General features: G+C 60.3%; 1 protein-coding gene and 1 long non-coding RNA gene across 6 annotated transcripts in view; both read right to left on the bottom strand.

Annotated features, from left to right (window-relative positions):
- PCDH1 (protocadherin 1) overlaps nt 1-3,046 on the bottom strand; it is a 55,225-nt gene extending 52,179 nt beyond the window's left edge. For 3 of the 5 annotated variants that reach the window (XM_064388113.1, XM_064388116.1, XM_064388117.1), the window contains exon 1: nt 1,621-1,991. In XM_064388113.1, the coding sequence (XP_064244183.1) occupies nt 1,621-1,684 (64 nt within the window). In that variant the 5' untranslated portion in view covers nt 1,685-1,991. The other 2 variants (XM_064388114.1, XM_064388115.1) reach the window with 2 other exon arrangements.
- The window catches only part of LOC135280088 (uncharacterized), a 302,017-nt gene that overhangs the window by 72,651 nt on the left and 201,844 nt on the right, over nt 1-27,522 (bottom strand). The window lies entirely within an intron of this gene.

Raw genomic sequence — 27,522 nt, 5'->3', positions numbered from 1 at the left:
ACTGGCCTGGCAACAGCATCACCCCAAAATCATCCCTGAGGAGCTGGGCACTGATGAAAAGCCGGCGAAGCCCAGGCACTCCCTCCTCTTGCTGCCTTCTCCACATCCCTTCCAAGTCTGGCAGCCAGCGAGGCAGAGACCTGTCAGAGCCTCCCTGGAGCGGCACCCCCATCCTCCCCGCCGTGGGTCCCCCACAGCCACTCCGGGCTCCTGTCCCCTGCCGCCGCCATCCCACCCTCCACCCCGGCTGGAGAGGGACCCTGGGGGAAGGCAAAAATGTCGCAGGCCTGAAACCCCCTGGCAGGGCCGCCGGGAGCCGGGCACAGCGGGAGCGGCTCCGCTCCGGGGATGCAGCCGGGAGGGTTGGGGGGACCTTGGGGAGGGGGGAAAGGGTCCCCCGGCCTCGCAGCGCGCCGCGGGAGCCGCTGCTGCCGGCTGCGGCGGCTGGGAGGGAGGATGGAGGCCGGGCTCCGCTGCCGGCCGCCGCGGCCGAGGCTCCCCGGTCCCCGCGGCGCTGCCCGGGCTGAGGCTGCGGCTGCCGCCGGCTCCGGCTGCGGGCTCGGAGGGGAGCGGAGCCCCAGGCGGCTCCGCCAGCCCCGCGCACACGCACAGAGACACGCACAGAGACACACGGACACACGGATACACGCACTCAGACACCCGTGACAAAACCACGGGAGCCGCTCTGCCGGCACCGGCTTCGCGCTCAGCCTCGCGTACCGGGAAACAGGGATCCTGCCTCCGCGGCGGGGCACGCACAGCCCGCTGACACACTCGGAGGCGGCTGGCACACTCAGAGCCCGCTTACACACTCGGAGCCCGGTGACACACTCAGAGCTCGCTGACACACTCAGAGCTCGCTGACACACTCGGAGCGCGCTGACACACTCAGAGCCCGCTGACACACTCAGAGCTCGCTGACACACTCGGAGCCCGCTGACACGCTCGGAGGCGGCTGGCACACTCACCGCACGCACACCCGTCACACACACAGCTCCGCACACACACGCGCGCACCCCACTCGCGTCCCCGCACCCCGGTGTCACTCGCACCCCACGCGGACACCCCTCCACGGCCCCGGCGTGCGCCCCTGCCAGCCCCTCGCTCCCCGCCGCTCACGCACAGCCCCGCTCCCAGCCGGCTCCCGGCTCACCCGCAACTTCTGCGGCTCCCACGCAGCCGCGCACCCCGCGGGCGCACACACCCAGCGCTGGACGAGGGACACACACCCAGGGCCACCCCCACGCGGAAAAATAAACACCCCGAAACACGCGCAGCCCCCGCCACAGCCGCCCTCCCGCAACCACCGCCCGCCCTGCGCCGCGCCGCGCTGTGCGGGGCTGGCCGCGCTCCGCTCCGCGCCGCACAACAAGTGGCAGCGCCGGGCGGGACCGGGGACAAGCGGGAGCCGCCCCGCTGGCCGCGGAGCCCCGCGCAGCCCGGCGCGGACCGGAGCGGAGGGATGCGGGATGCTCGGAGCGGAATGCTCGCCAGCGCCGCTGCCGCCGCCGCCCGGCCCCGCGCTCCCGCACAGCGCCGAGCTCCGGCGCGGGGCATCCCGCACCCCCCGCGGCTCTGCCGGGCAGCGGGCGGGGGTCCCGGCCCCGCCGCAGCTCTTACTTGGATGGTGTCGGCGCTGCGCTCCGTGCCGAGCCCCGGCGCGCTGGTCCCGCGGCGGCTCCATCGCCTCCTGCCCGCCGGGACCGCGCTCCCCCCACCCCCCCTGCTCCTCTCGAGCGTTATCCACGGATGAAAACCAAATGGAAAAAAAAATTACTGGGGAAAAAAAAAAAAAAGAAAAGAAAAAAAGAAAAAAAAAAGGAAAAAAAAGGGGAGGGGGGGCAAAAAATATATAAATGTCCCGTGGGAACCGCCCCCCTCCCCGTGCCGGGGCTGCGGCTCCTCCGGCGAAGCGGCGGCTCAGGCTGGAGGCAGCCCCGGTGGGCAGCTCGGTCCGTGCCCGCCTCCGTCCCTCGGTGTGTGTGAGGATGTGCAGGGGAAGCGCAGCGCAGGCACGGCCCCTTCCCCCCCCCGCCCGCCGCTGCCTCCGCCTCTCGCCGCCGCCACCATGGGGAGGTGGAGCTCCGGCTCCTTATCAGATCCCGAGCCCGGCCGGGCTGCCGGGACGAGCGGGCAGCGGCGGTCGGGCAGAGCCGCCCGGCTCCGGGCTGCCGGCCCCGCGCCCGGCGCCCTGCCCGTGGAACACGGGGCTCCCCGCGGCCCCCGGAGCCCCTCACCCCGGGGACCCCTCCGCTCCGCGCCCGCACACGTGCGGCTCGGGTCTCCCTTCTCACTCCCCTCTCGGTGCTCTTAGTAATTAATTCGCTCATTTATTCCTCCAGCCGGCGCTTCCCAGCCCCACAGCCCCGCTGCACAGGGCCGGGGAGCCGGGCCAGCGCAGCCGGGAGGGTCCCTCCGTGCGACCGAGCTCAGCGGGGGCTGTGCCCGCCCCTCCCGGCCCCCAGCCCAGCAGGGCCGCGGGCAGGCTGCAGAGCTGCCCTGCTGGCTGCAGCGTGGGGCTGGGGTGGCCGCCGTGCCCTGCCGTCACACCTCGGTGAATCACGGCTTTATTTATTGCGGGGTGTCGGGGCGCAGCAGGCACGGAGCACCTGCGACTCCCAAAAGCACCCGCGAGCTCCCAGCGCCCTTGTGATGCTTTCACAGGCTGTTCTCCCTCAGCTGCCTCCTCACCCCGGCACCTCGGCTGGCCAAGCGAAGTCCCCGGGGGGCTGGGGACAGCGTGTTCCAGGGCTGCCCCTTCCCCTGCCGCCTCCGCCGCCTCCGCGCTCCTGCAAGGAGCGGCCGCGCTCCGTGCCAGGGGCGGGAGCTGCAGCCCGACCCTGCCAAAACCCTCAGCACCCTCCGAGGGTCGCGCAGCCCGTGGCGCTGCCCCTCACCCGCCTTCCGGGCCGGTTGCGGCGCGGATTTCTCGCCAGGATGCTGGAAAGTCCTTCCCGCTCCGCCGCAGCGAGGATGGGAGCGCGTCTCCCCGCTGAGCTACGCCAACCTGTTGCGCAGCGCCCTTCGCTGCACACATGCTCAGCTCGGCTGCATGACTGCACCATCTAGAGGCTGCGCCTGCCTGCTCGGAGTAGCTCGGCTCTGTTTCACCCCTTAAATCGCCCCGGTTTTCCCCCAAAATTGCCGTGCGTTTCTCCCAAATCTCCCCGCTTTTCCCCGGCAACAAGCGAGCGCAGGCCGTGGCAGGGCTGCATCCCGCTAGGCAGGAACAAGGGGCTGGCGAGTGATCCCTCAGGAGAAGCACAGCTCCCCTCCCAGACTTTCTGCTCCTCCAGAGATGTCGGCTCCTCCGCGTCTGTGTGCAAGGCTTTTTTTCCGAGTGTCAATTCACATGAAGCCGATTTAGCAGAAGATGTGAATTGAGAAGCCAGGGAAGGTCACAGCCCACCTTTGGGGCAGGGAGAGGAGCTGTGGGGTTTGTCAGGCTGTGCCCTGCTGATCCAGCATGAGCTGGGCAGGGAGAGGGAACGAAATTCTCCAGAGACAAGGGGAGATTTGATGGATCAGTAACTGGCAGCCCTCCTTGGAGGGACGGAGAGCTGCAGCGAAGGGAGAAACCGAGGGGGTGACCCCGTGGATCTGAGGCTGCCCGTGGAGCAGGGACAGCAAACTTTAGAGATTGCTGGGGACCAAAGGTTTGCATTTCACAAGAGTCACGGGGCAGTCAAGGAGTCGATCGACAGCGGCACAGGGAGCGCCGGGGAGCTGGGCACGTACAGGGATCACTGGATGCCGCTGATTTGTGGGGCACCCGTGACTGTCACCTCAGCCTCTGCTCACACATGTTTCTGAGGGACAGGTCCAGGCTCTAGGAATGGAGGGGAAAAGTGTCCTGGCTTCAGGAACCACCTCTGTGCAGCCCAGGGGAGCAGCCTGGCAGAGCCCTCCGCAGTGCCAGCAGCACCCGTGGCCTGGTGAGCTGGGGAGACACAATGTCCAAGTCCCTGCTGGCCTGGCATCCCAGGGCTGCCTCATGCATCTCTGCCTTCCTCCTCCACCCTGCTGCCTTTGAAAGCCCCTCCCAGAGTGCTCCTTGCCCTCTGACAAGACAGGAAGCTTGCCTTTCCCTGTACTTCCTTCTCCTGGGCATTATTGTAGAATCCCAGAGTGGTTTGAGTTGGAAAGGACCTCAAAGACCATCTCATTCCGCCCTTGTCTGGCAGGGACACCTTGCACTATCCCAGGGTGCTCCAAGCCCCGTCCAACCTTGCCGTAAACACTTCCAGGGATGGAGCATCCACAGCTTCTCTGGGCAACCTGTGTCTCACCACACTAACAGGGAAGAATTCCACCCTGTATATGCACCAGCTCCAGATGAGTCACCCATCCTCACCTTGTCTTCACCGTTCCCAGAAAGCAGAGCCAGTCTGAGCAACAAGAAGCCCTCAGGCTGCAGCTCTGTCTGCAGAGTTATTCCGTGAGCCCCTGCAGGGCTGGCAGTGCCGCCGCCCCCGGAGCTGCTGCTGGAGGCTCTGGCTTGCCCCGAGCTCCGGGTCCCCGTGCAGGGCTGCTCCAGGTACCCCGTGCTGGGCTGCCCTGGCATCACACAGCGGCAGCTGCTTCGTGGTGCCAGTGGGGCCTTGTCAGAAGAACAAAGCCTGCGAGGGAAGAGCATCCAGCTAAATCTCTGGGAAAGCGAGAAGAAAGGGAAACACGGAGAGCAAATGAACCTTACAAGAGAATAAATACCCCCTCCCCAACACACACACGCAGCAACCTGGCTGCCGTCTGCTGCAAGGAGTTCAAAGGCTCCTCTGTTCTCTCTCTCATCAGCTCTGGGCTCCGCAGGAGAAGCAGCAGCTCGGATTTGGGCAGCAAATGCTAATAACACAGATGTTCTGACAATCCGCTTGTTTCTACAATTAAAAACAAAAAGATCCTCAAAACCCAAATGCGAGGAAATGAGCACATTAAAGAACTTCTCCTCCGCTCGCCTCCTGCGTCACCGAGGGCTGCAGGTTTGCGGGGGAAGGAGCTGGGTGGGCGCAGCCCCATCCGGAGCGTCAGTGGGATGGTGTGGGAGCCAGAGTGTCCCTGGGACCATGGCGATGCTCCGGCCAGGGACTGGGATCCAGAGTGTCCCTGGGACCACCATGATGCTCCGGCCAGGGGCTGGGATCCAGAGTGTCCCTGGGACCATGGCAATGCTCCGGCCAGGGACTGGGATCCAGAGTGTCCCTGGGACCGCGGCGATGCTCCGGCCAGGGACTGGGATCCAGAGTGTCCCTGGGACCATGGCGATGCTCCGGCCAGGGGCTGGGATCCAGCACGTCCCTCGGACTGTGGCAATGCTCCGGCCACGGGCTGCAGGCAGCCAGCCCCAGCTGGGATCCACCGAGGAGCCGCAGGGCTCCCATGTTCATTGCCTGTCTTGCCTGTGGGATGCTCGCTGCCAAATTATTGGGAGATTGTTTTTATTACTGTTTTAACTCTTTTTTTAACCTTGTTTTTCTCTTGGCTGCTCTTTCACTCACTCATTAATTTTGGTATTTTTCTCACGGTATATAACCCCTGTCACGGCTGCCATGGCAACAGGAGGGAATGTGCTCAGCGCTAAAATATCCTCTCAAAAATAACAAAAATAAGACAACAGAGGCAGCTTCTGTGGGCTGCTGCAAATGCAGATCTGGCCTGGCTTTGTGGTGACGGAGGATGAAAGATCCTGCAAGCTGGGGAAGCCCCTGAGCCCCAGTCTCCCACAGCGCTTGGCCCACCCCACATCCCAGGGCACAGGATTTGGGAGCTCCTCCTGGGATGGACATTGGGGCTGAGCATCTCCAACTTACTCATCCGGCCTTGAAAGCTGTTCTCCATCCTCAGGACCACTGTCCCTTGTCCCTCAAGGCCACATGAGCTCCACCATTGCCACACTGGGAGCTCCTCCTGTGATGGACACTGGGGGCTGAGCATCTCAAATCTCCTCATCCAGGCTTGAAAGCTCATCCCCTTCTTCAGGGACCTTTCCTCAGGGATCACTGTCCCCCGTCCCTCAGGGCCACATGGTTTCCACCATTGTCATGCTGGAAGCTCCTCCTGGGATGGACATTGGGGCTGAGCATCACAGCAAGCTCCTCCCCTTCCTCAGGGAGCAGCATTCCCTCGATAATGAGGGGAAAATGTGGGTCTAGGCTCGGAGAAGATGGTGAGGGCATTGCTCAGGGGGGGACGCTGGTGTCCCATGGGTTTCCATCCACACGTGGATCCCTGGGACAAGTCCCATCTGGTGATGTGGTGTCCCCAGGCTCGGGAGCTGCAGGCAGCGTTGGTGGCAGGGCCAGCAGGGCTGTCACCCAGACCTTGTCTGCGTGTGACAGGATCACCGGGCTGGGGAGAGAGGCACTTGTGTTGATAGAGCACACTCGGATCTCTCCGAGGCATTTGACTTCCTTCCACCTGACATTTTGATTAAAACTTGCATTAGAAGGAATTAACAGGGCACAGATGAGATGGATTCAAACTGCTTCCCTGGCAGATCTCCGAGGGGGCTGCTAATGGGGAGAGAGCAGAAAGGAGCATTATTCCCACCTCCCTCCCCCGGGGCCCCGCGCTTCGTCCGCTGCTGTGAAACATTTTTATCAATGATGGAGATGAAGAGATGAAATCTTTGCTGGGAAAGCTGGAAAATGACACCCAGAGTGATGAGACAGAAAGGGAAGAGGATGTTTTCAGCTAGTTAAATGGTCAGGGGGTGTTTGACTGCAGATATCCGGAATATATCTGGGACTGAAGCTTGCATTTGAAGCCCTCAGGCTGGATCTTGGAAAGCAGCGACTCTGGACATGCCTGTACAGGCTGGGGAGAGGAACCCTGGCTTTTAACCAGCAACCAAGCCAGCTTTACGTTTAAGCCCTCCCAGGAATATCTGCCTGGTCCAGCAATGCAGATTTGTCTGTGAAAGAGTAATTAGGGATCATTGTGTACTGGTGTGTGGGGGCTGCAAATCAGTGAACAGCGCCCTGCTGGAGCTCTTTGTCTGGCACCCACACTCGGAACGTCAGGGGAACACCAGAGAGCTGGAAGGAGCACCACAGACCCGACCACAGGCTGGAAAAGCCAGGCCTAGGGGCGTGATGCTGCTACAACTCTGTTATCAGGTGATCTGAGCACCTGGCCTGTGTCCTCCCACATGGAAAACTGAGCGGGGAACCCTTAAATCCCACAGCAAGGAGTAACAAGAGCAGGGCTGGAGCTGAAGAGAGGCAGATTCAGCCTTGGATTGAAATCCAGCATCCAAGTGGTGAGAGCATTTGAAGGCTGGAGGAGCTTTTCTTGGGGAGATGATGGGCTCACAGCACTGCTGCAGCTTTTGTCACCAGATTAGATCTCACTTTTTAAAAGAAACCATTTAATCCTGGGAGCAGCTCTGAGGCTGAGGCGAGGAGAGGCTGGGGTGAGTGACCTGCCTGGCCTGATCCTCCACCTCATCCCTTCCCTCCACAGGGAGCAGAATGTCTGCAGTGCCCTGCAATTATTCAAGCACTGATTAATCAATCCCCTGCTCCAGGGTTCAGGAAGGTTTCTCCAGTCCCCACCCATCCTCTGCAGCACCAGAGATCTCCTCAAGAAGAAGCAGCAGAGCTCCAAAATTAAACCCTGGGGCTGATGGAGCTTTGGTGCTCAGTGTCTGAGCTGATCCTGGGATTCAGACTGGAGAGGAGCTTCCCTGGCACTCCCAGGCTGCTGAAAACCCGTGGGATATTCCAACAGCTTCCTCAGGTTGGGAGCCGCCCCCAAGGGGCAGCTCCTGCTGTTCCCAGCACTGTGCCCGTGCCAGTGGCCTGGGCTGTGGTGGCCTCCCTCCTATTCCCTGCCCCTGGCACTCTCAGTCCCAAAATGCTCAAATCCCTGCTCCTGGATATAAGGAAGGAGTGAGTGGGGCTGTACACAAGAGGTGGGGTCACAGAATCATGGAATCACAGCATGGTTTGGGTTGGAAGTGGCCTTAAAGCTCATCTCAATCCAAAATGGGGATGTCACCCACAAAAATCACATTGTTCAGGTCCCCTGGCCCCTTAGGCTGTCCATGGCCTGGCAGGGGCAGGTTTGGGAACTGCAAAGGCACCCCAGCCAGGACTCTGGTGGTTTCTGCCCTGCTGCTGGGGCTGCTGAGGCTCTGGCAGAGCTGGGGAGAGGCTGGAGAGCAGCAGGAAGGGGGAAGCTCTCAGGAAGTGCAGCCTTAGGAGGAATGAGCCGAGTTTCTCACGTCCTGCTGCTCCCTGAGCTGGCCTCGCCTCCTCCAGGGATCTGCTATTCATTCCTCCTGCGAAGGAGAATTGCACCCATTTCCTGCCTTTGTTCGGGTCCAACGGTCTCCTGCCTGAAATCCCAACTCCAGCTGCTGCTGGGAGATGGTCCAGCCCTGCAGACAAGCAAGCAGGCACCGGGGAAGGGAGGTTTCCACATCCTCTCAGCAGGAGCTGTCGGGGATCCTGCGGCCCAAAGGAGCAGGAGAAGACTCAGGGAGAGGAGACCAGACCTGCCCTGCCCTGCCCGTGACTGGCACGGGGATGGGACACACAGAAACCTCTGCTCAGGCTGGGACTTGCCCGTGGAGTCTGGGCTGGGCAGGAGAGGAGCAGCTCTGGGCATGGAGAAAGGGAGAGGCTCATCCCCCATCCCTGGCAAGGAGGGACCCGGGGCCAGCAGAGTTCTGTAGAGTTTGGGGACAGGTGGGACCATGGGAGGGTGCTGGGTGACAACAGCAGGTCAGGGACTGTGGTGAGGGCAGCAGAAGCGGGGAGAGCTCAGGTTTTGGCAGCAGATGGCAGGGACAGAGTGAGGGCAGGGTTAGGGCATGGGGACAGCAGAGGAGGCAAGGGGGACAGGGAGCCAAGGTGCCACGAGCACCAGCAGGGCAGGAACAGATCCCTGTGGGCATGGAGGGCAGGAACAGGCAGCCCTGGCACTGGGATGGGGGAGAGCAGGGCAGCACGGGCTGGGAATGGGGAAGGGGGAATGGGAATGCGCTGAGGGCAGGCTCTGGGGGCAGGTCATCCCCATGGAGCTGGCACGTGGCAGGAGCACGGGGCCAGCCAGGGGCTGGGGTGGGGAATGTGGCAGCAGGATGGACCTGAGTGACCCCTGCAGGGCTGGGGCTGTGTTTGCTCCCAGGGGGTGATGCTGCCCCTTTATCTCCACTCTGTGTTTGCTCTGCAATATCCTGGAGCCAACACTTCTCAGGTCAAAATCCAGAGGCCCTGGGGTGAGGATCGAAGGGGAATGCAGGGCTAAACAAGTGGCAGACAAGCTGGGATCCGCAGGAAAGGCCAGCCAAGATCAGATACAGCCCATCCCGAGGGAGAGAAGGAGCCTCAGAGGGATGGCTGGAGTGGGGGATCCTGGTGGGGATCTTCTCTTGGGGGTGGGGCACAGTGGCAGTGCTGACCCTGGGATGCAGTGGTGGAATACGGGGCATGGGACATCACTCCCAGCTGTCTCCAGGTGCCAGGGCAATGGCACAGAGCTCACAGCACATCCTGCTTCCCCCTGGGCCTCAGCACCACCACCCCAGGCTGGCACCCAGCGGGGACCTGCAGTCCTGCAGGGGGACAAAGTCCGTCTGTCCCCAGAGCCAGCAGCGTTGCTGGGTGCCACACAGGCCAGCGCGCCCTCCCAGAGCAGGAAGGCTGTGGGAGCAGGGAAGGGTGGCAGGGCTGAGCAGGGACAGGGTGAGGCAGCTTTGGGGAAGGATCCTGAGGAAGTGGGAGCAAGCAGGGACAGCAGACTTTGCCCATCCTGGTAAACAAACAACATGGATCACTCCAAAATAATCCCTGACTCCACCGTCCCTAACAGACACAACCTGCAGGGCCCTGAACTTTTGTGTATTTATTTTAGGACAAAAGCATTGAAGGGAAAATATCAAACAACAAATAATCTCCATGCACACCGGCCTGCCAGGCGTTCTCTGCTCCCCAGGGCGGGCTGGCAGCTGCAGCCTGTGCTGCTGAGTGCCACATCACGTGCCCACATCTGCCTGTCCCCAGGCCCACTGCAGGACTGGCCCCTCCACATCCACTCCTTGTCCAGCAATGCCAATCAGGCCAGCCTGGGGCAGTTTTTCTCCAGGCTCATTTGCTGCTCTGGCCCTTGAATTCCTTTTTCCCTTGCCAAGGGGCCCCGTGGGCCCTGGGGCCTGGAGGATTTGAGCAGCCCCTCGCAGTGCAGGGTGTGCTTTGAACATCTCCAGCATCTCCACGTAATCCTCTCCCCCGTCCCTTTGTTGGTTGCCTTTCATGGCACACAATTCCCAGCGTGGGAATGAGCCAGAACAGCTCGCTGCTGGTGGGCTCAGCACCAGGGGCACCTTCCAGCCTGGAGGGCGGCTCGTGTGGCCGAAGTGGCCAGGCCAGGGCACCCCCAGGCCACTGGCCAGTGCTGCCCAGCAGCCCGCTGTCCCCTGGAGCTGCAGCTCAGCAGCGATTGCTGGCGCTCACAAACAGCCTTGTTTCATCTCCAGAGGAAACTCTTCAAAGCCACCCAAGCACTTTGATTTCAGAAAGGTTTTCATTCCTGTGAAGATAAGAAAAGCTCCCTTGGCACGGTGCACGGGCCCCCAGGAGGGACTGCAGCCCACATGCCTGGGAGCCTGGCAGCCACGGGCTGAGAGCTGAGCAGGCAAACGAGTCCGTGGCCACCAGCAGCATCACTGGTGGCCTGGCACGGGACAGAAGCTGGCCCTGCTGCCATGGGACTGGGCCCTGCCCTCTGCCAGGCTCGGGATGGGGTGGGGTGACCTGGAGAGAGGCTGTCTGAGACCTGGGGATGGGCTGGGCACCTCCAGGCACTCGGGACAGGGAGGAATGGACTGGGAGCAGGGAGTTCTGGGTCTGAGAGCCATGCAGGGGCTGGAGAGGGTATGGAGCAGGCTCTTGGGACAGTCTGCAATGACGGGGACAGTCTCATCATGGGTGGTATGTTCTTCCTGTCACCCCTCCTGTGGCCAGAGCCTGGCCCTGACCCTCCAGTCTTATCCTGGCTCAGAGTCATCAAGGCCTCAAACACAACAGAGACTTTTAGTTGCAGGACATGGAGGCCAAGAAGCAGAAGCCTTTTTGGTGTCTGGGTCTTCTCCACAGCAAGGAGTAAAATGAATGAGACAATTTGGAGGGGAGATTTGGATGATGAGATCCCACTGTCATGGGATAACAAGATCTCTGAGCCACCTCAGCTTGAGGTCCCAGGCAAAACCACCATGAGCTGACCCAGAAGCCCTCAGGAAATCAGGACTGAGCATGGAGATGGCACAGGGGGGTCACAGGGAGCTGCATCCTTTGGGAGGAGCTGCAGGAAACTGAACCCATGGTCCCCATCCAGCAAATCCCACTGAGCTGTGCCCAACGTGGAGCCAAGGTGGGAAGTGCCACCAGGGTTAGGGAGGGCTGTGCCAGGCACACCAAGGGAGGGGCAGAGGAGCAGAGGAAGGAAGATCCCTGGAGAGTGTTGGGCTGGCTCGCAGTGAGACGTTTGGAGTGAATCTGCTCACAATTTTGCTCACAAAATGAAACCTCTTGGCCTGATTGCAGCAGCACCACTCACACTGGAGAGGGCTGAGGGCACATCTGAGGGTGCTGTGGAGTGGGCAGGGAGCTGCTCAGCCCCTCTGGAGTGTGAGGAACGAGAAGGAGCAGTGCTGGTGTCACCGGGGCGCTCGATGACAGGAGGTGGGGGCACAGCCAGCACCAGACTGCAGAAATCTGGGGCAGAAGGAGATCTGGGCCCCCTCCTGCTTCCCTGCCCCACACAGGGGCTGCCCCACAGCCTGTGCTGGGCTGCTCTGGGTGGCAGCTCTTGGCCCGTGTACGACACCCACGGCGTCACCTCCCAGAGATGTGGGGTGGGGCAGCTGCAGAAAGCCAAGGAGGGACAGGGAGGACACAGCAGTTGTGCCCCACTGCTGCTGTGCCACCTCCACTGCTGTGCCACCACCCCTGTCGGGGACACCAGCACCACATCCATGGTGGTGCTGGGTGTCCATCACCTCCTGGTCCCTCCTGGGGGTGCCAGGGGGTGCAGGTGCCTCACCAAGCACCAAGAGGCTCCTGAGTGGTTTTTCAGGTGGGTGAAGGAGTTGTCCCCAAGCTGGGAACTTCCTGTCCCCCTTCCCTGCCCTGCTTTGGCTGTGTGTGACCCCACGGCTGCCCTGGGAGGCACCAGACAGGCCCAGCTCGAAGCGGGGGCAGTGAAATCGGGGCTCCCTCGGATCTGAGGATCACATTGGTGGAGCAGGAGAGGGCAGGGTTGGCAGGAATCAACTGGAGACATGCTGGGACTGATGGAAGGAGCACGGCAGAGCCTGCGAGACCTGTCCTACTTTTCCAGCAGTGAAGAGCCAGGGCGGGGGTCCCTCCTGATTTCCCTTCTCAGGCCCCTGGGCTGGTGCTGAGGGAGCTGCATGGGGACTCCCAGCCCGCAGTCCCGGAGGTGCCAAAGCTCCGGAGGAAGGTGCACGAACGCCCCGGGGCACCAGGCAGGCAGAGGAAGCCCTGGAGGGAGGCGCTTGCTCTCCTTTCTGCCGAGAACAGCCTGGGGCAGAAACGCTCCCCTGTGCCCGCTGCCAAACAACAGGCACACAAAGAGGGGCACCCCCAGCATCAGGGTGATCCCAAAGGTGCTTTCCAGGGAGCTCTGTCACCAAAAACATTACAGAAATGTCTTTCTCATCTGTTTTTTTGGGGGGTTTTTGTGTTTTTTTCCAGCTTGAGTCAGGTATTTAAAACCCTGTGGACCTTTCCGTGCCACTCCACATCTTTAGGAAAGTGGGAGGGGAGGAAGCGAAACAGAGGATCCCATAATTGAGTTTTGGTTTGCAATCCTATTGTTAGCAGGACAAAAATAAACCCCAGAGCAGCAGCAGTGGGAGGCAGCAGCCCCAGCCCTGCAGGGACACCCTGGTGCCTCAGGGGACTGCCAGGGCCGTGGGCACTGGAGGGCTGGGCTTCATTTCCTTCTCTTTCAGCCAGGTTTTCTGAGGCAATGAGGTGATTTTAGCTCCTGGCGGATGTCACCGATGTGAGGGAGATCTGCAGGATTTAGATCCCAGAATCAGAGAATTGTTTAGGTTGGAAAAACCTCCAAGGTCATCAAGTCCAACAGTTCCCTCAGCACCACCGCGTTCACCATGAGATCATGTCCCCAGGTGCCACATCTGCACATTTTTTAGAACCATGGGTTCTCAGAATTCTAATAACAGAATTATTTGGGCTGGAAGGGATCTTAAACTGGAATGGCTGCCTGGGGAGGTGGTGCAGTCCCCGTCCCTGGGTGTGTTTAACAAAGCCTGGATGTGGCACTGGGGGCCAGGGTTTAGTTGAGGTGTTTGGGCTGGGCTGGACTCGATGATCTTGGAGGTCTCTCCAACCCAGTGATTCTGTGAATTCTGTGAACACCACCTTATTCCAACCCTCTTGGCTGACATCTTCTCCTAGACTTTGTTGCTCCAAGCCCCATCCAGCCTGGCTTTGAACACTTCCAGGGGCTCACTGCAATTGGTGTCTGGCTATGGGGAGGAGCAAAAAGGGCCCTGAAGGAGGAAAAGACTCACCAGAAGCAAACAACAACCTCTGGCAGCATCTTCCTGGCACTGCAGCCCCCCTGAGCTGGTAACCTGCAGCTCTCAGGGTGAGTTTGAGGAGTTTGGTAGATCCTAAACCCCCCTAAAACTGGGTCTTGCTGGCCCTGAGCCTTCTGAGCTCTGCTGGGTGGGACCTGCAGCTCTCAGGGTGGGCTTCAGGAGCTTGGTAGATCCTAAACCCTTTTAAACATGGTCCTGCTGGCCCTGAGCTCTGCTCACAGTTCTCCTTGCTGCCAACCCCTCCATCCTGGCCCAAACTGTGCCTGCTGCTGCACGGGCACGGCTGGTGTGTCCGTGGGGGGAAGCAGCCCCAGGAATAACCCAGCCTGGAAACCAGGAGCTCGTGTGCTCGTTTGAAGTGCTGGATACGGCAGCTCAGGAGCCCCTGCTCGCCAAGATTCCTAATTACGCTTCTGCATAATTGTTCCAAGCATTTGCTCACGCTGAAGCAAAGCTTATTGGTTTGTGAGCCCGAGCACACCCCGGGGCCTGCTTTCAAATGTAGGCCCAGCCTTTAGTGCCCCCGGTGCCGTAGTTGGAGGATGTGAATTTGTGTGTTATTGCTGAGAGCTCCATCACCGGGCTCGGGGCTCTTGGAGGGCTCCAGATGTGTCATCTGGGCCAGGGGATTTGCTGCCTTTGGTGCATTCCGGCCTCGTGGCTGTGACTCCTCCATCTCTGCCTCTGCTTCCCTGCCTGAGGAGGAGGATGGGTTTGGGAACATGGCTTCTGCTCCTGCATGAGGCTTTCCCAGGGTTTGGCTGTGTGTTTCCACACTTCCCCCCTTCCCTGTGTTCCCTGTGCTCTGTGTGCTCCCAGCCACCTCTGTGTCCTGATTTCCATCCTGTGTTTTACCCCCTGCATTCTCCCCGCCTCTCTCCCGGCTCTCTGTGGTTTAATCCCAGTTTTCTCCACAGCATTTGGCTCCCTGTCATGCATCTGCCATCAGAGCAATAGGAACTTTCCCTGTTTCTCTTCCCAGTATTCCCAAAGCTCTGCTGAGCAGGGGCTCGAGCCCTGGTCCCATCACATTCCAGTCCCTGCCATTCCCACAGGTCTGGGATGGAGCCATCTCCGTGTCCCAGGAAATGTGGCACAGTGAGAGTTGCTCCTGCTCTGACCCCAGGCATGGCTCTGTGTCTCTGGGATTGCCTTGGGGGAGTCACAGCACCCTGGGAGGCAGGATCAGAGCCAAACCTAGGGCAGGGACTGAGATTAAATCCAGCTCTGGCTCCTGCCAGGCTTACAGGGCACTTGGACGGGGCTTGGAGCATCCTGGTCTCTGCCCATGGCAGAGGCTTGGAATGAGAAGAGCTTTCATTTCCAACCCAAACCAGTCCATGATTCCATGATTCCATGAGAACCTTTCCCATTTCCATGAGCCTTTGTGGAGGGGTGGGAAGTGCTGAAGTTCCTGCTGCTTGCTCTGCCAGCAGGCAGGAATCCCTGCAGGGTGGGACACACAATGCTTGTGTTCCCAACCATCCCATCACAGATGATTGGGATTTAGGGAACCATCCCTGGCATGGGGTCACACCTGGGGTCACACAGAAAATTGGGAATGTGTCTCCACCACAGCCCCAGTGAGCCTTGGGAATGTGGTGCCAAAGCCACCCATCAAGTCCTTCATGTGTTGAACACTGGGAACAGGGACAAGTAACATCCAAATGGCTCCTTCCCAAAGCCGCAAATCCTGGGGCTGCCGTCCCCTTGGGATGGGGGAAGGATTCCTTCTGTCAGAGCTCTGGAGGCTCCTGAGCAACCAGGAGGGAGCAGGATTGGGCTCCAGGCAGCAGAGCCTCCAATGGGGCAGCAGCACCAAGGGAGAAATGTGCCACAGCAACAGCTTCCCCCTGCTCCAGGGATGCTTCCTGCTGCTTGACTGGTGATCCACTTATCTAGGCTGGAGCTCCCAGTGCTCCCCTCCATGGACAAAGCCCCTGGAATATCTCCAGAGCTGCTGACTTCCCCAGAGGAGCCCTGAGCACCTTGGCCAGGACACAGCCACCCTTCAGCTGAGCGTCTCCAGGCAGGATCTCTTCGAGGACAAGGCCAGTACGGGTCCCTGGGGAGCTCCCAGGCCTGGCTGTGCTGTGGTGCTGCCCAGGAAGGGGAGCAGGGAAGAACAGCAGCAGCAGCCCTGCGCAGTTATGCAGTAATATCCAAATCTGCTTACTGTCTGCTGCTGTGATTGAAGGAGTTTCTGTAATAATGTATTAGCTAAAGCTTCCAGATTATCCCAAAAACATCAGCTTTAACAAAGGGGTAATGCCTCTTTAATCCCCGCATGATCCCGGTTCCCAGTCTCTGCAGGACATTAATTCACGGCTAATACACAGCCCCGGGCTGCTGGTGTGGGCTGCAGCCCAGCGGGGCCAGCCGGCCGCTGCTCGGTGCCCTGCTTCTGGCAATGCCAGGGTCTGCAGCCCGGCCCAGCTTCCCGGGCACAGCCCGGGCTTTGGCTGCTGCCGTTGGGCTGGGAGCAGCAGCACGGGGTGTTCCTGTTCCTGCCTTCCCTGCACCGTGGGATGGCCACAGAGGGGACCTTGTGGCTCTGCACAGCTCCTGACAGGAGGGGACAGCCGGGGGGTCGGGCTGTGCTCCAGGGAACAGGGACAGGAGGAGAGGGAACGGCCTCAGGCTGGGCCAGGGCAGGCTCAGGGTGGATTTTGGGAAATTCTTCACTGGAAGAAACATCCTTCACTGGATGCTGGATGTGGGATGTGCTCCTCACCCCCATGTCCCTGGAGGAGGTGTAAAGCACACCCACAGAAGCTGTGGCTGTTTCATACCTGGGAGTGCCCCAGGCCAGGTTGGATAGGGCTTGGAGCAACCTGGAAATCTGCTGGAAATCTGTGTCAAAGAGATTTCGGCCTGCAAAACTCTGGTGGCACTCTGATTTGTTTCAGCCAGCTCTGCAACAAATCTTCCCAAGCTTCAGAAAGCTTCTTGTCTCCCTGGCTCAGAAGGAATTCCCCCCATCCTGCTTGGGAAGTGTTTGAGGGTGGGATAGTGGAAAGTGTCCGTGCTCATGGCAGGGGTTAGAATGAGGTGATCCTTAAGGTTTTTTTCAACCCAACCCATTTTGTGAGTCTGGGATTCTGTGGAAATCAGCTGTGGTTCTGTTGCACTTGGCCAACAACTTCCTGGTGGGAAATGCCATGGCCAGGGGTGATGGGAGCTCCAGGACCCCAGCAGGGCCCCACCCTGGGCCCATCCCTTGCACCAGAGCAGCTGTCCCCATGGGAGCACCACGGAGCTGGGCCAGGGCAGGGTCAGGCTGGACGTCAGGGAAAGGTTCTTCCCCCAGAGGTGCTGGGCACTGCCCAGACTCCCCAGGGAACGGGCACAGCCCTGAGGCTGTCAGGAGCCTTTGGACAGCGCTGCCAGGGATGCACAGGGGGGATTGTTGGGGTGTCTGGGCAGGACTTTAGGGATCTTGGGGTCACTTCCAGCTCAGGACTCTGTGGGGTTTGGAAAAGGACATGTCAGGCTCCTGAGAACCTAGCAAAGGCAGCACTGCAGAGCCAAATCCCAGGGCTGTGTGCAGACAAACTGGGAAATAGGAAAAGAGCTGGAGGAACAAACAGCAGATGGGGACCAGGCCATGCCCGTCCCCTTCAGCAGGACCTCAAGAGCCACTTTGTCCTGCTGACAGGTTGTGCAAATTGCTGTTGTCACCCTGGCTTGCTGCAGCTGAGCCTCCTCTCCCAATATCCCCAGCTCAGCCGTGCAGGGTGAGGATGGACCAAGGAGAGATCCCTTGTGGAACAGCATCTCTGCTTTCTCCTTCTGTGCCCCATTCTCATCTCCCCAGGCCCAGTTCCACAAGCAGAAGGAGATGGAACTAGAACTGATGATTGTGGTCTGAAATCTGCTGTGCCAAAGAGATTTCGGCCTGCAAAACTCTGATTTGTTTCAGCCAGCTCTGCAGAAAGCTTCTTGTCTCCCTGGCTCAGAAGGAATTCCTTCCATCCTGCTTGGGGTGGGCACATGGAAATGTCTGATGGTGGGAGGGAACCTTGGAGTTTTGAGTTCCCCTCCCAGTGCCCATCCCCATCCCTGGGACAAGGCCAAGGGGTACAAAGCACAAGACAAAAAGCTGAGAACAGCCCCAGCATGGCAGAGAAGGCCTCAGAGGTGCTGCCTCCCCCGCACAGGTGGGGTCCCTGGCCCGCAGAGCTTTCATCCCCCTGGCTGTTCCCCCACAAAGCCAACACTTGACAGGTCTCCAGTCCTATCTCAGAGCTACCTGAGGATGTCACAAATTGTCATCCGGAGGTGTCCGTCCTCCCCACGGCCTGTAAAGGGCCGGGTGAGCGCGGGCTCGGCGGGGAGGCAGTTTGAGCTGCCAGGGACCCGTCCCACCCCATCTGCCGAGGCCAGTTGCCATCTGGGCGAGGACCTGAGCACAGTTCAGCCACAACCTTTGGGCTGCCTTTTCTCAGCTTCCTCTTTTGATGTGGAAATCGGCAGCTACCTCAAAGCGCTGCTCCGTGGCTGAATGCAGCAGCAGGAGCCTCTTGCAGAGCGCTCCTCTCTCCCCAATTACCTTTCTGGTCTCCACGGTTACGGCTCGGGGAGGTTTCTCTGCCTGCTCCTCCCTCACCTGAGGGGCATCGCTGCCAGTCCTGTCCTTGGGTCACAACAACCCCATGGATGCTCCAGGACTGGGGATTGTCCAGGGGAAAGGCCTGGGGGTGCTGGTGACAGCAGCAGGACACGAGCCCAGGGGTGCCCAGGGGGGCAAGGAGGCCGTGGGCATCTGGCCTGGATCAAAACCAGTGTGGCAACAGCACCAGGGCAGGGCCTGTCCCTGTGCTGGCCCTGCTGGGGCACCTCCAGGGCTGTGTCCTGTTCTGGCCCTCATGGCCAGAGAGCCCTGGAGGGGCTGGAGCGTGTCCAGGGCAGGGAACGGAGCTGGGAAGGGGCTGGAGCCCCAGGAGAGGCTGAAGGAGCTGGGAAGGGGCTCAGCCTGGAGAAAAGGAGGCTCAGGGGAGCCCTTGTGGCTCTGCACAGCTCCTGACAGGAGGGGACAGCCGGGGGGTCGGGCTGTGCTCCAGGGAACAGGGACAGGAGGAGAGGGACCGGCCTCAGGCTGGGCCAGGGCAGGCTCAGCGTGGGTATTGGGGAAATTTCTTCACTGAAAGAGTGGTCAGGTGCTGGAAGAGGTGCCCAGGGTGGAGTGCCCATCCCTGCAGAGTTCAAAGACACACAGCTGTGTCACCTGGGGACATGGCTCAGCAGTGTCCTGGGCAGTGCAGGGGAACGGATGGACTGGAGCATCTTAGGGAGCTTCTCCAACCTCGAAGATTCCATGATTCTGTGACATTCCCCAGCTGCTCCTGGCACTTCACTGCAGCTCAGGGGGACATCAGGCACCTGCCCTGGCTGTGTCCCCATTTGTGCCACCCTGCTGTGTGCCAGCAGGTGTTGGGCCTGCTGAGGGGACACACACATGGATCCACAGGCAGGTGCCAGCCCCACCCACACAGGAATGTCACTTGGACACACACAGGCCGAAGCACTCAGGTCTTCTTTAACCCTCAGCTCTTCCCAGGCTGGTGAAGGCTCCTGGGTGGAGCCTCTGCTGCAGCTGGCAGCGAGGCACCAGCCAGGAGCACTACTGGTTATACTGGGAGCCTGGTGGGGCTGAAACCAGCCCTCCCACAGTGTCTGGGCTGCAGTGAGTCAGCCATGCTCCCTGCCGTGTGGGCCTGCACTGCACAGGCTGCTCCTGCAGGTCCCTTCCCAGGGGCTCTTCCATGGCTGGGCATTCCCAGAGCCGCGTCCCTGCAGGGACAGAGGACTACAGAGACACACGTGTGGCACAGAGCTGTGCAAGGGATGGGGTTTGGAGCACCCTGGCACAGCGGAGGTGTCCCTGCCCATGGGATGGGTGCAGCTGGATGGGCTTTAAGGTCCCTTCCAACCCAAACCATTCCATGATCCATGATGTTACCATGGGATGAGCCACAGAGGGTCTGGGGCAGCAATCCAGCGGGAGCTCCCTCCTGCTCAGCCCTGGGAAAAGTCACCAAGGGTCAGAGCTGCTTCCTAGCTCTGTTTGTCCCCGTGCTCCATCCCCACCGAGCATTTTCCACAGCTGGGAATATCTGGGAATGCTGCCCCTGCCTCTGCTCCCGTCCCAGTGCCAGCCCCAGGAACTGCGGCAGCACGCCCGGCCTGGTGCCAGTGCTGGCACTCTGGCTGTGCCACACCCGCGGTGCTCACAGGGAACAGCCCCTGCAGGCACCCGGGAGCAGCTCCTGGATCCGAGGGGTGACCTCCACGAATGGGTGAGGCTGGAATCACCCCCTGCATCCCCCAGCCTGTCCCCTGCACACGAGGGGCTCCGCAATGGTTCTGCTAAAGTGTTGTCTTTGTCTTGTACAGGAAGTGTGGAATATGCCCTTTACTTTAGTAAATGTTTTCTTAAAACATAGAAATGCTTTGTTATTGTAGCTAAAAATTTTTAATCAGAAAATTTCTGAAAAATCCTGTGGTTTTCTTTGACTGTACCTATTGAGAGTTGTTTACCAACTATTGCTTTGTTTAAAGTGTGATCTTTTTATTTTCTTTTCATTTTTTCTCCTCGAGTTTCTGCTATGACTTGGGCAGAGCTCTGTAATATTTTGTATGCCTTTCAAGATGCATAACTTAATATTTGGATACTTGATAACTTCTTTTATTATGTAATTGATAAAATGATGATGTGCATTAATGTTAGTTCAACCATATATTTATACTGAACTGGGGATGTGTGGTTATAGTTCTGTGGGAGAAATACTTTTGCCAGTGTTCACCAGCTTGTAAAATCTAGTGCAAGAGCTTAAAACATCTAAATAAAGACTGAAATGCACTTAAAAAACCAGAGAGGAAGGCCCAGATAAGCTGGTAGCTCTCACATCATCAGAACCATAGCCACACGTGCAGGCACAACATTCCTGCTCGTGCCCAGCCCATCCCAGAGCTGCATCCAGCAGGGCTCTGCCCGTGCCAGGGAATGCGTGATCCTTGCAGGGAGGGTTCCGTGTGCCAGGGAGGCTCTGCCAGCCTGAGCAGCTCGGGGAAGGCACCTGACAGGCTGGGCAGCGCTTTCCTGCAGGGCATCGTTTCACAGCCACGAGGTGTTTGCTCCACGGGCGTTGGTGTGCCAGCAGGACAGGCTGGGAGCACCAACAGCTGAGTCAGGCACTGCCAGGAGAAAAAGTGGGTCCAGTCTGGGCATGGGCACATGGAGGGGAGGAGGAGGAGGCAGCTCCTGGGGGCAGGACACACAAATGCTTCCGCACAGAGCCTGAGCACGGCTTCCATGGGTTCACCTGTGCTGGCCAGGCTGGGTGAGGCCCTGAGCAACCTGGGCCAGTGGTGGCATCCCTGCCATGGCACAGCGTTGGAATGAGATGGTTTTCAAGGCCCCTTCCAACCCAAATCATTCCCTGATTCCATGATTTGTGACCCTGGAAGTTCACCTGTGCCTTACCTACAGCTTATGAGCAGCTCATTGGGTCTCTTGCATTTCAGCTTCCATGCAGCTTCCCTTGGACCTGGGCAGAGCCCTGGGCTCAGGATGGGGGGGGGGGAAGCCCATGAGACCACCCCAGAATCCAGGGATTTGGGGGTCAGGATGGTGCCCTAAGCCCGTGTGAGCTCCGTGCCTCTGCTTGTGCCGCCTGCCACCCCAACTCCAAATACTTCCACGACAAATAAATGCCACACACCGCCCACAGCCAGCGGGAGGGGAGAGATAAAAATACCCTCCCCTCATGGCTGCCAGCAAACCCCAGCAGGGCCACCTGCCAGCAGGGAGCCAGAGCCACCCCAGCAGAGCCGGCCACCCTCAGGAACAGGAACAATTCCTGACCTGGCACTGCTGGAACGGGCTCCTCGGAGCCGGGATGGGTGCCCAGGCAGCTCAGCCCAGCTGGCAGCTCCCCACGCTGCCTCCAGACACAGTGGGAGGCACAGATCCTGGGGAGACAGGCAAGGAAAACCCCCAGGGGGGTGACATCTTTCTCTGCTACCTCCCCAGGGGACGGCGGAATTGCCAGACCAGGGGGAAAGGCATCAGCGAGGCCATGGAGCTGCTGGCACAGGGGAGGGGGACAGTGCTGGGGACAGGGGACATTGCTGGTGGGACAGGGGTGCTGAGGTGCTGCTGTGGGGATGGGACAGGGACATGGGAGCTGCCTGTCCCACTCTGGAGAGAGGGATGGGGATGGTGGGGAGGTGCTCCTGGGCCCCCATCACCCTGCACGGGGCACCCCCAGTTCTGGGTGCTGGTGGCACCTTCCCAGGGTGGCCAGCAGTGTCCTGGTCAAGCAGGAGGGCACAGACAGCTGCCCTGGCCCCAGAGGTCATGCAGGCTCAGCCTCTCCCCTGAGCAGCTCTCATGAAAATGCCCATAAGGATCAAGGTTTGCTCTCCCTTTGGAAGCTCCTGGGCTGCCAAGGATGGTCCATTTGGACGGTGGCCAGCAGGAGCCGGGAGGTCATCCTTCCCCTGGACTCGGCACTGGTGAGGGCACACCCTGAGTGCTGTGTCCAGTTCTGGCCCCTCAGTTTGGGAAGAACTTTGGGACACTCGAGCACATCCAGAGGAGGCAGCGAGGCTGGAGAGGGGCTGGGAACACAAACCCTGTGAGGAATCAGTGAGGGAGCTGGGGGTGCTCACCTGGAGAAAAGGAGACTCAGGGGTGCCCTCATCACTCTGCACAGCTCCTGAAAGGTGCCTGTGCTCAGCTGGGGCTGGGCTCTGTCTCCAGCAGCACTGACACAACCAGAGGTCACAGCCTCAAGCTGCACCAAGGGAAATATAGGGTGGATATTAGGAAAAAGTTTTTACAGAAAGGGTGATAAAGTTCTGGAATGGCTGCCCGGGGAGGTGGTGCAGTCCCCATCCCTGGGTGTGTTTAAAAACAGACTGGATGTGGCACTGGGTGCCAGGGTTTAGTTGGTGTTGGGGCTGGGTTGGACACGATGGTCTTGAAGGTCTCTTCCAACTTGGTCATTCTATGAATTCTGTGATTCTGTGAATTCTGAGATTCCCTGATCTCTGGGCAGGCAGCACCTCAGGAGCTGTGGGAAGCTGCCCCTGGGAGCCCAGGAACAGGATGTGACGGGCAGCAGTGGGCCACACGCTGCCTCTCATCCCCCAAAATGAAAAGCTGAGATCCTGGAGGACACATCACGGTGTAAAGAGCGTGAAAGTAGAAAACATCTCGCAGCTCCCTGTCTGCCTGGCTCCGCAGAGATCTGCCCACTCAGGCTGAATCTGGAGCCATGGAAAAGGAACCAGAAGAGCTTTGCCTCTGTTCCAACCCTTCAGAGATTTGAAACTTGACAACAACGCAGGAGAGATTTTCACCCTGCTTTTACAGATTATCAGTGCATGAAAACACTGCCACACTCCATGCCAGAGCCATGGAGCAAACCTTCTCCCAATGTCCAGGGAGAAACCCCCTCCCATCCCCACAGCCAGCAGCTCCCAAGCCGTGTGTGTGTCCTGTCAGCACCAGAGCATCCACAGCTGCACCCACAGCTGCACCCACAGCCCCCTGCAGCACCGTGAGCAGCCCCCCTGCCACCCCCTGCAGGGCTGCATCCAGCTCTGGGGTCTCCAGAAGGACCTGGAGCTGCTGGATGAGTCCAGAGAGGCCACGGAGCTGCTCCCAGGGCTGGAGCCCTTCTGCCATAGAGCCAGGCTGGGAGAGCTGGGGGTGCTCACCTGGAGAGGAGAAGGCTCCAGGGAGAGCTCAGAGCCCCTGCCAGGGCCTGAAGGGGCTCCAGGAGAGCTGGAGAGGGACTGGGGACAAGGCATGGAGGGGCAGGACACAGGGAATGGCTCCCACTGCCAGAGGGCAGGGCTGGATGGGATATTGGGAATTAGGAATTGTTCCCTGGCAGGGTGGGCAGGCCCTGGCACAGGGTGCCCAGAGCAGCTGTGGCTGCCCCTGGATCCCTGGCAGTGCCCAAGGCCAGGCTGGATGGGGCTTGGAGCAGCCTGGGACAGTGGGAGGTGTCCCTGCCATGGCAGGGGTGCGATGAAATGAGATTTCAAGTCCTTTCCATCCAAACCATTCCCTGATTCCATGACCCAGAGCCCACCCATAGCTGCAGAGGCTCCTGCTCTGGGTGGCTTTGCTTGGGCTGCTCTGCACCCCAAATGTGACCCCTCTTTCCCCTTCCTCCATGCATTCAGCCTTTCCTGCCCTGATCCTGTGTTTGCCAAATCTGGGGGCCCCCAGGAGCTCCCCCCTCCCCCCGGATTTCCCAGGGCAATCCCAGCCAGGAGGACCCCGATTTCCCACTGAGGAGGAATTTATTCAAAGGCAGAAAATCAAGGTAGGACCCTGAGCCCGTGGCAATCCTCTGGGCACAGGAAGCCGCTGCAGAGGAGCTGCATTGCACAGGACTGAGTCATCCACTCTTCTTGCTGCCTCATGTCGGATAGAATGGACATGAGGAAAAAAAAGCTGGATTACGTTTTCTCTTCTTCTGCCAGCCACGATCCTGAAGTGTGGCACAGTGGGACCAGCCTGGCTCCTTCTGGAGCACAGCTTGACCCTGGAAAGCCTGAAAAGCTCTCCCCTGGCTGTGTGCAGGTTTTCCCACGGGCAGGGAGCAGGTGAGATGCTTCCTGCCGGGATCTTTCCGGGATCAGGGTGCCCTCAGTCAGTGGGTGCCACACGGCAGCCTCTGAGCTGTTCCTTTGGCATGTTTGCTCCAGCAGCCCGGGGCTGAATAGCCGGGGTTAGGAAAGGCTCTGATTCACCCAGTGGGCTCATTGCAGGGCAGTTTCCTGTCCCTGCTCCCTGCTCCACCCTCCGCCGCTGCTGCCGGACTGGTTGTGCCGCTGCTGGGGCAGCACAAACACCCCTGGGGCTCCTCCAGTGCCAGGGGGCATTTCCAGCCCCACAGGCAGCCAGCTCACCCCACAGTGGCCAGGCAGGTCCCCTCTGCTCCTGAATCCACCCCGGGATGCTCCTGCTGGAGATTTCCCCAGTGGATGTGGAGCCCTGCTGCTCCTGCTGGGCCACCTTTCAGCAGTGGGCTGGAAATAAATCCCCAGTCTCGCTGCTGATAGCTGCAGCTGACACACGAGCCTGGCAGGGCAGTAAATAGCGATGAGGAGCCAGCAGCCTTCAGCCCAGGCTGATCCAAGCATCCCTATTTCATCCCCCAGCTGAGAGCTCGAGCTGGGAACAAGCAGTGCTGGCTGCTCCTGCCAAACCGAGCCTGGGCTTTGGAGAAGAAATATGCAGGAGCAGTAGGAAGTGAGGTTTAGCATCCCTGCAAACCTGAGGGAAGGGGGGAGCTGCTGCTGGGGGCTGAGAAAGCCCAAGGTGGGCTGAAATTCCCGTGAAAGACAGACAAATGTGTGGGGAAGGAACAGGAACAGTGAGGGGGGTGTTGGTACTGGTGGAGCCCTGGGGAAAATAAATGCTGCCATGTGCAGGGAATTCCCATTTCCCCCAGGAATAAAGAGTCCAACCCCATCCCTGCTCTGGGAGCTGTTCCCCTGGCTGAGGGGAGGCTGTGGAGCAGAGAGCTCGGGGCGAGACCCAGGGAGGAAGGGATACTGCAAAGGGAAGAGGGAAAAGGGAAAAGGAGTGGTTTTCTCTCCCAACTGACTCATGTCTGCATTGCCGTGAGTCAGCACGGCAGGATCACCTGCCCAGGGCAGCCTTGGGATGGAAATGCTCTGTAAGCTCCCTCCCAAGGCACCCCGGGATGCCATGCCCCTGTAGGGGATGGGGTGCCTCTGCCTCTCCAGGTGCTCTCACTGCCCTGGGCACGGTGCAACCCCCTGGGGGTGTCCCGGTGTGTGTCCTGCCCGCCCAGGGGGCCCTGTCCCCTTGGTGCTGCCCCGGTGCCACCCTTGCACACTGCCAGGGGGTCAGATCCTCATCCAGGAACTAATCCTGCCTAAAAATACTCCGTTTTTATTGGACATTTTAACTGCCTCAGTTCTGCAGGGAAATTCCTCCAGTCCAACACTGTCCCAAACACTGCCCAGTTGTCCCAGTATAACTGGGACAGCAGTGGGGAGAGTCCCCCCAACACAGGGGACACAAAATGCCAGGAACCCCCTGGCAGTGGGGTCCCCTCGGTGCCCCCGGGCAATACCCCGCACTGGGGGTGAGCAGCACCCTCTGCTCGCTGTCACAGGGGACAGAGGGTGGCACAGCTCCCCTCCCCAGGGACAGAGGGTGGCACAGCTCCCCTCCCCAGGGACAGAGGGTGGCACAGCTCCCCTCCCCAGGGGCAGAGGGTGGCACAGCTCCCCTCCCCAGGGGCAGAGGGTGGCACAGCTCCCCTCCCCAGGGACAGAGGGTGGCACAGCTCCCCTCCCCAGGGGCAGAGGGTGGCACAGCTCCCCTCCCCAGGGGCAGAGGGTGGCACAGCTCCCCTCCCCAGGGGCAGAGGGTGGCACAGCTCCCCTCGCGGTCTCGGGAGCAGAGCAGCGCCCGGATCCCGCGGCAGAGCGGGGGGAGCGGGATTTGCACCTGCCCGAGGTGGGACTGCAGCGGGGCTCCCACCTCACCCTCCCTCACTCCCTCGGGAATTCTGCCTCGCCTCCCCACCCTGCTTTCCGCCCTCACTGCCTTCCCACCCCCTCCCACGCCAGCCGGCTCGCGGGGCTGCATCCCGGCAGGAGCATCCTCCTCCTCCTCCTCCTCCTCCTCCTCCTCCCCCAGGCAGCCCCCGCCCCGCCGTGGCAGCTCCCACCCCGCTACCAGGAAAGCGCAGAGTGCTGGGATCCCTGCCAGAGCCCGGCTCCTGCGCCTCAGCTTCCAGCGAAATGCCAGGAACGTGATCTCCGGAGCCTGCCAGGTGACGGGAGGGACGTTCTGCAGCGCTGGCACCGGGGGGGCTCAGGCGGGGCCCCTTCGCTTTGGGGCGCTCACATCGAGCACCCCAGTGTGACACCCCAGGGCTGAGCACCCCCCTCTGCCCCTGCCTGACCCCAAACCCTCGGGGGCCTCCCCTTAATCAGAGTGGCTCACAAACACACTGGGGTGGGCACCTGCAGCTCGGGGTGCAGGGGGCAGCTCTGGGGGGAGTGGGGAGGGCCCTGCAGAGCCCGAGGGGAGCTGAGATCTCACCCACAGCAGGAGAGTTTCCTGCTCCTTCCCTGGGCAAAGCAAGGTGGAAAATCACCGAGGAACGCCCCGGAGGTGGGTGATGAGGCTGGGTGCACCCAGACCCCATCCCCACATCCCCACTGCCCCTGCCCTGAGCCCAGGAAGCCACCAGGAGCCAGATCTGTGCCCACGTGCCCAAGGGACACCTGTGGCTCCATGGCACAGGCAGCAGGGGAAGGAAGCAGATCAGTCCCCACCACGCCCTCAGGCTGAGTGCTGGAAACCTTCACCCAAAGGCTTTTCTTCCAGTTTTCCCCCTTTTTCTCACCATTCCTGGGATGTTTTTCCCACATCCCAGCACTGATCACTGCCCCTCCAAGGACTGCAGGTTCCCTGTGACCTGCACAAAGCACAGCCCTCCGTGCCCTCCGTGCCCCTGCTGTGTGGCAGTGCCATGCCGGCCTCCAGGGACATTTGGGTGATGTCCCCTCCCCGCCCTGTCACCGCCATCCCCATCAGCCACTCCTGTGAGGCCTTGGCATCCCTGTCACCCTGCAGGGATGGTCCCTGGGCAGAGGAGGGATGGGCATGGATCATCCCTGGCTGCTCCTGGCACCGTGTGCCCGCTCCAGCTGGGCATTCTTGTGTCAGAGAGCATCCAGAGAGCAGGGGGAACACTGCAAAGTGTCCCATTTTCAAAACTGGCACTGCAAAAGGTGAGGAACGTGAAGTCAATTCTCTACTTTCAAACCTCCTTCCTCCCCCCAGGAACAGGGAAGTGAGGGAAGCACGGGGAATTCTGTGTGACCCTTGCACGTGGCAGTGAAAGCTGGGCACA

This window comes from Passer domesticus, chromosome 13 (assembly GCF_036417665.1).
Source record: "Passer domesticus isolate bPasDom1 chromosome 13, bPasDom1.hap1, whole genome shotgun sequence".
NCBI lineage: Eukaryota > Metazoa > Chordata > Aves > Passeriformes > Passeridae > Passer > Passer domesticus.
The sequence above is the reverse complement of the archived record's forward strand: the minus strand, read 5'-3'. Positions and strand labels throughout refer to the sequence as shown.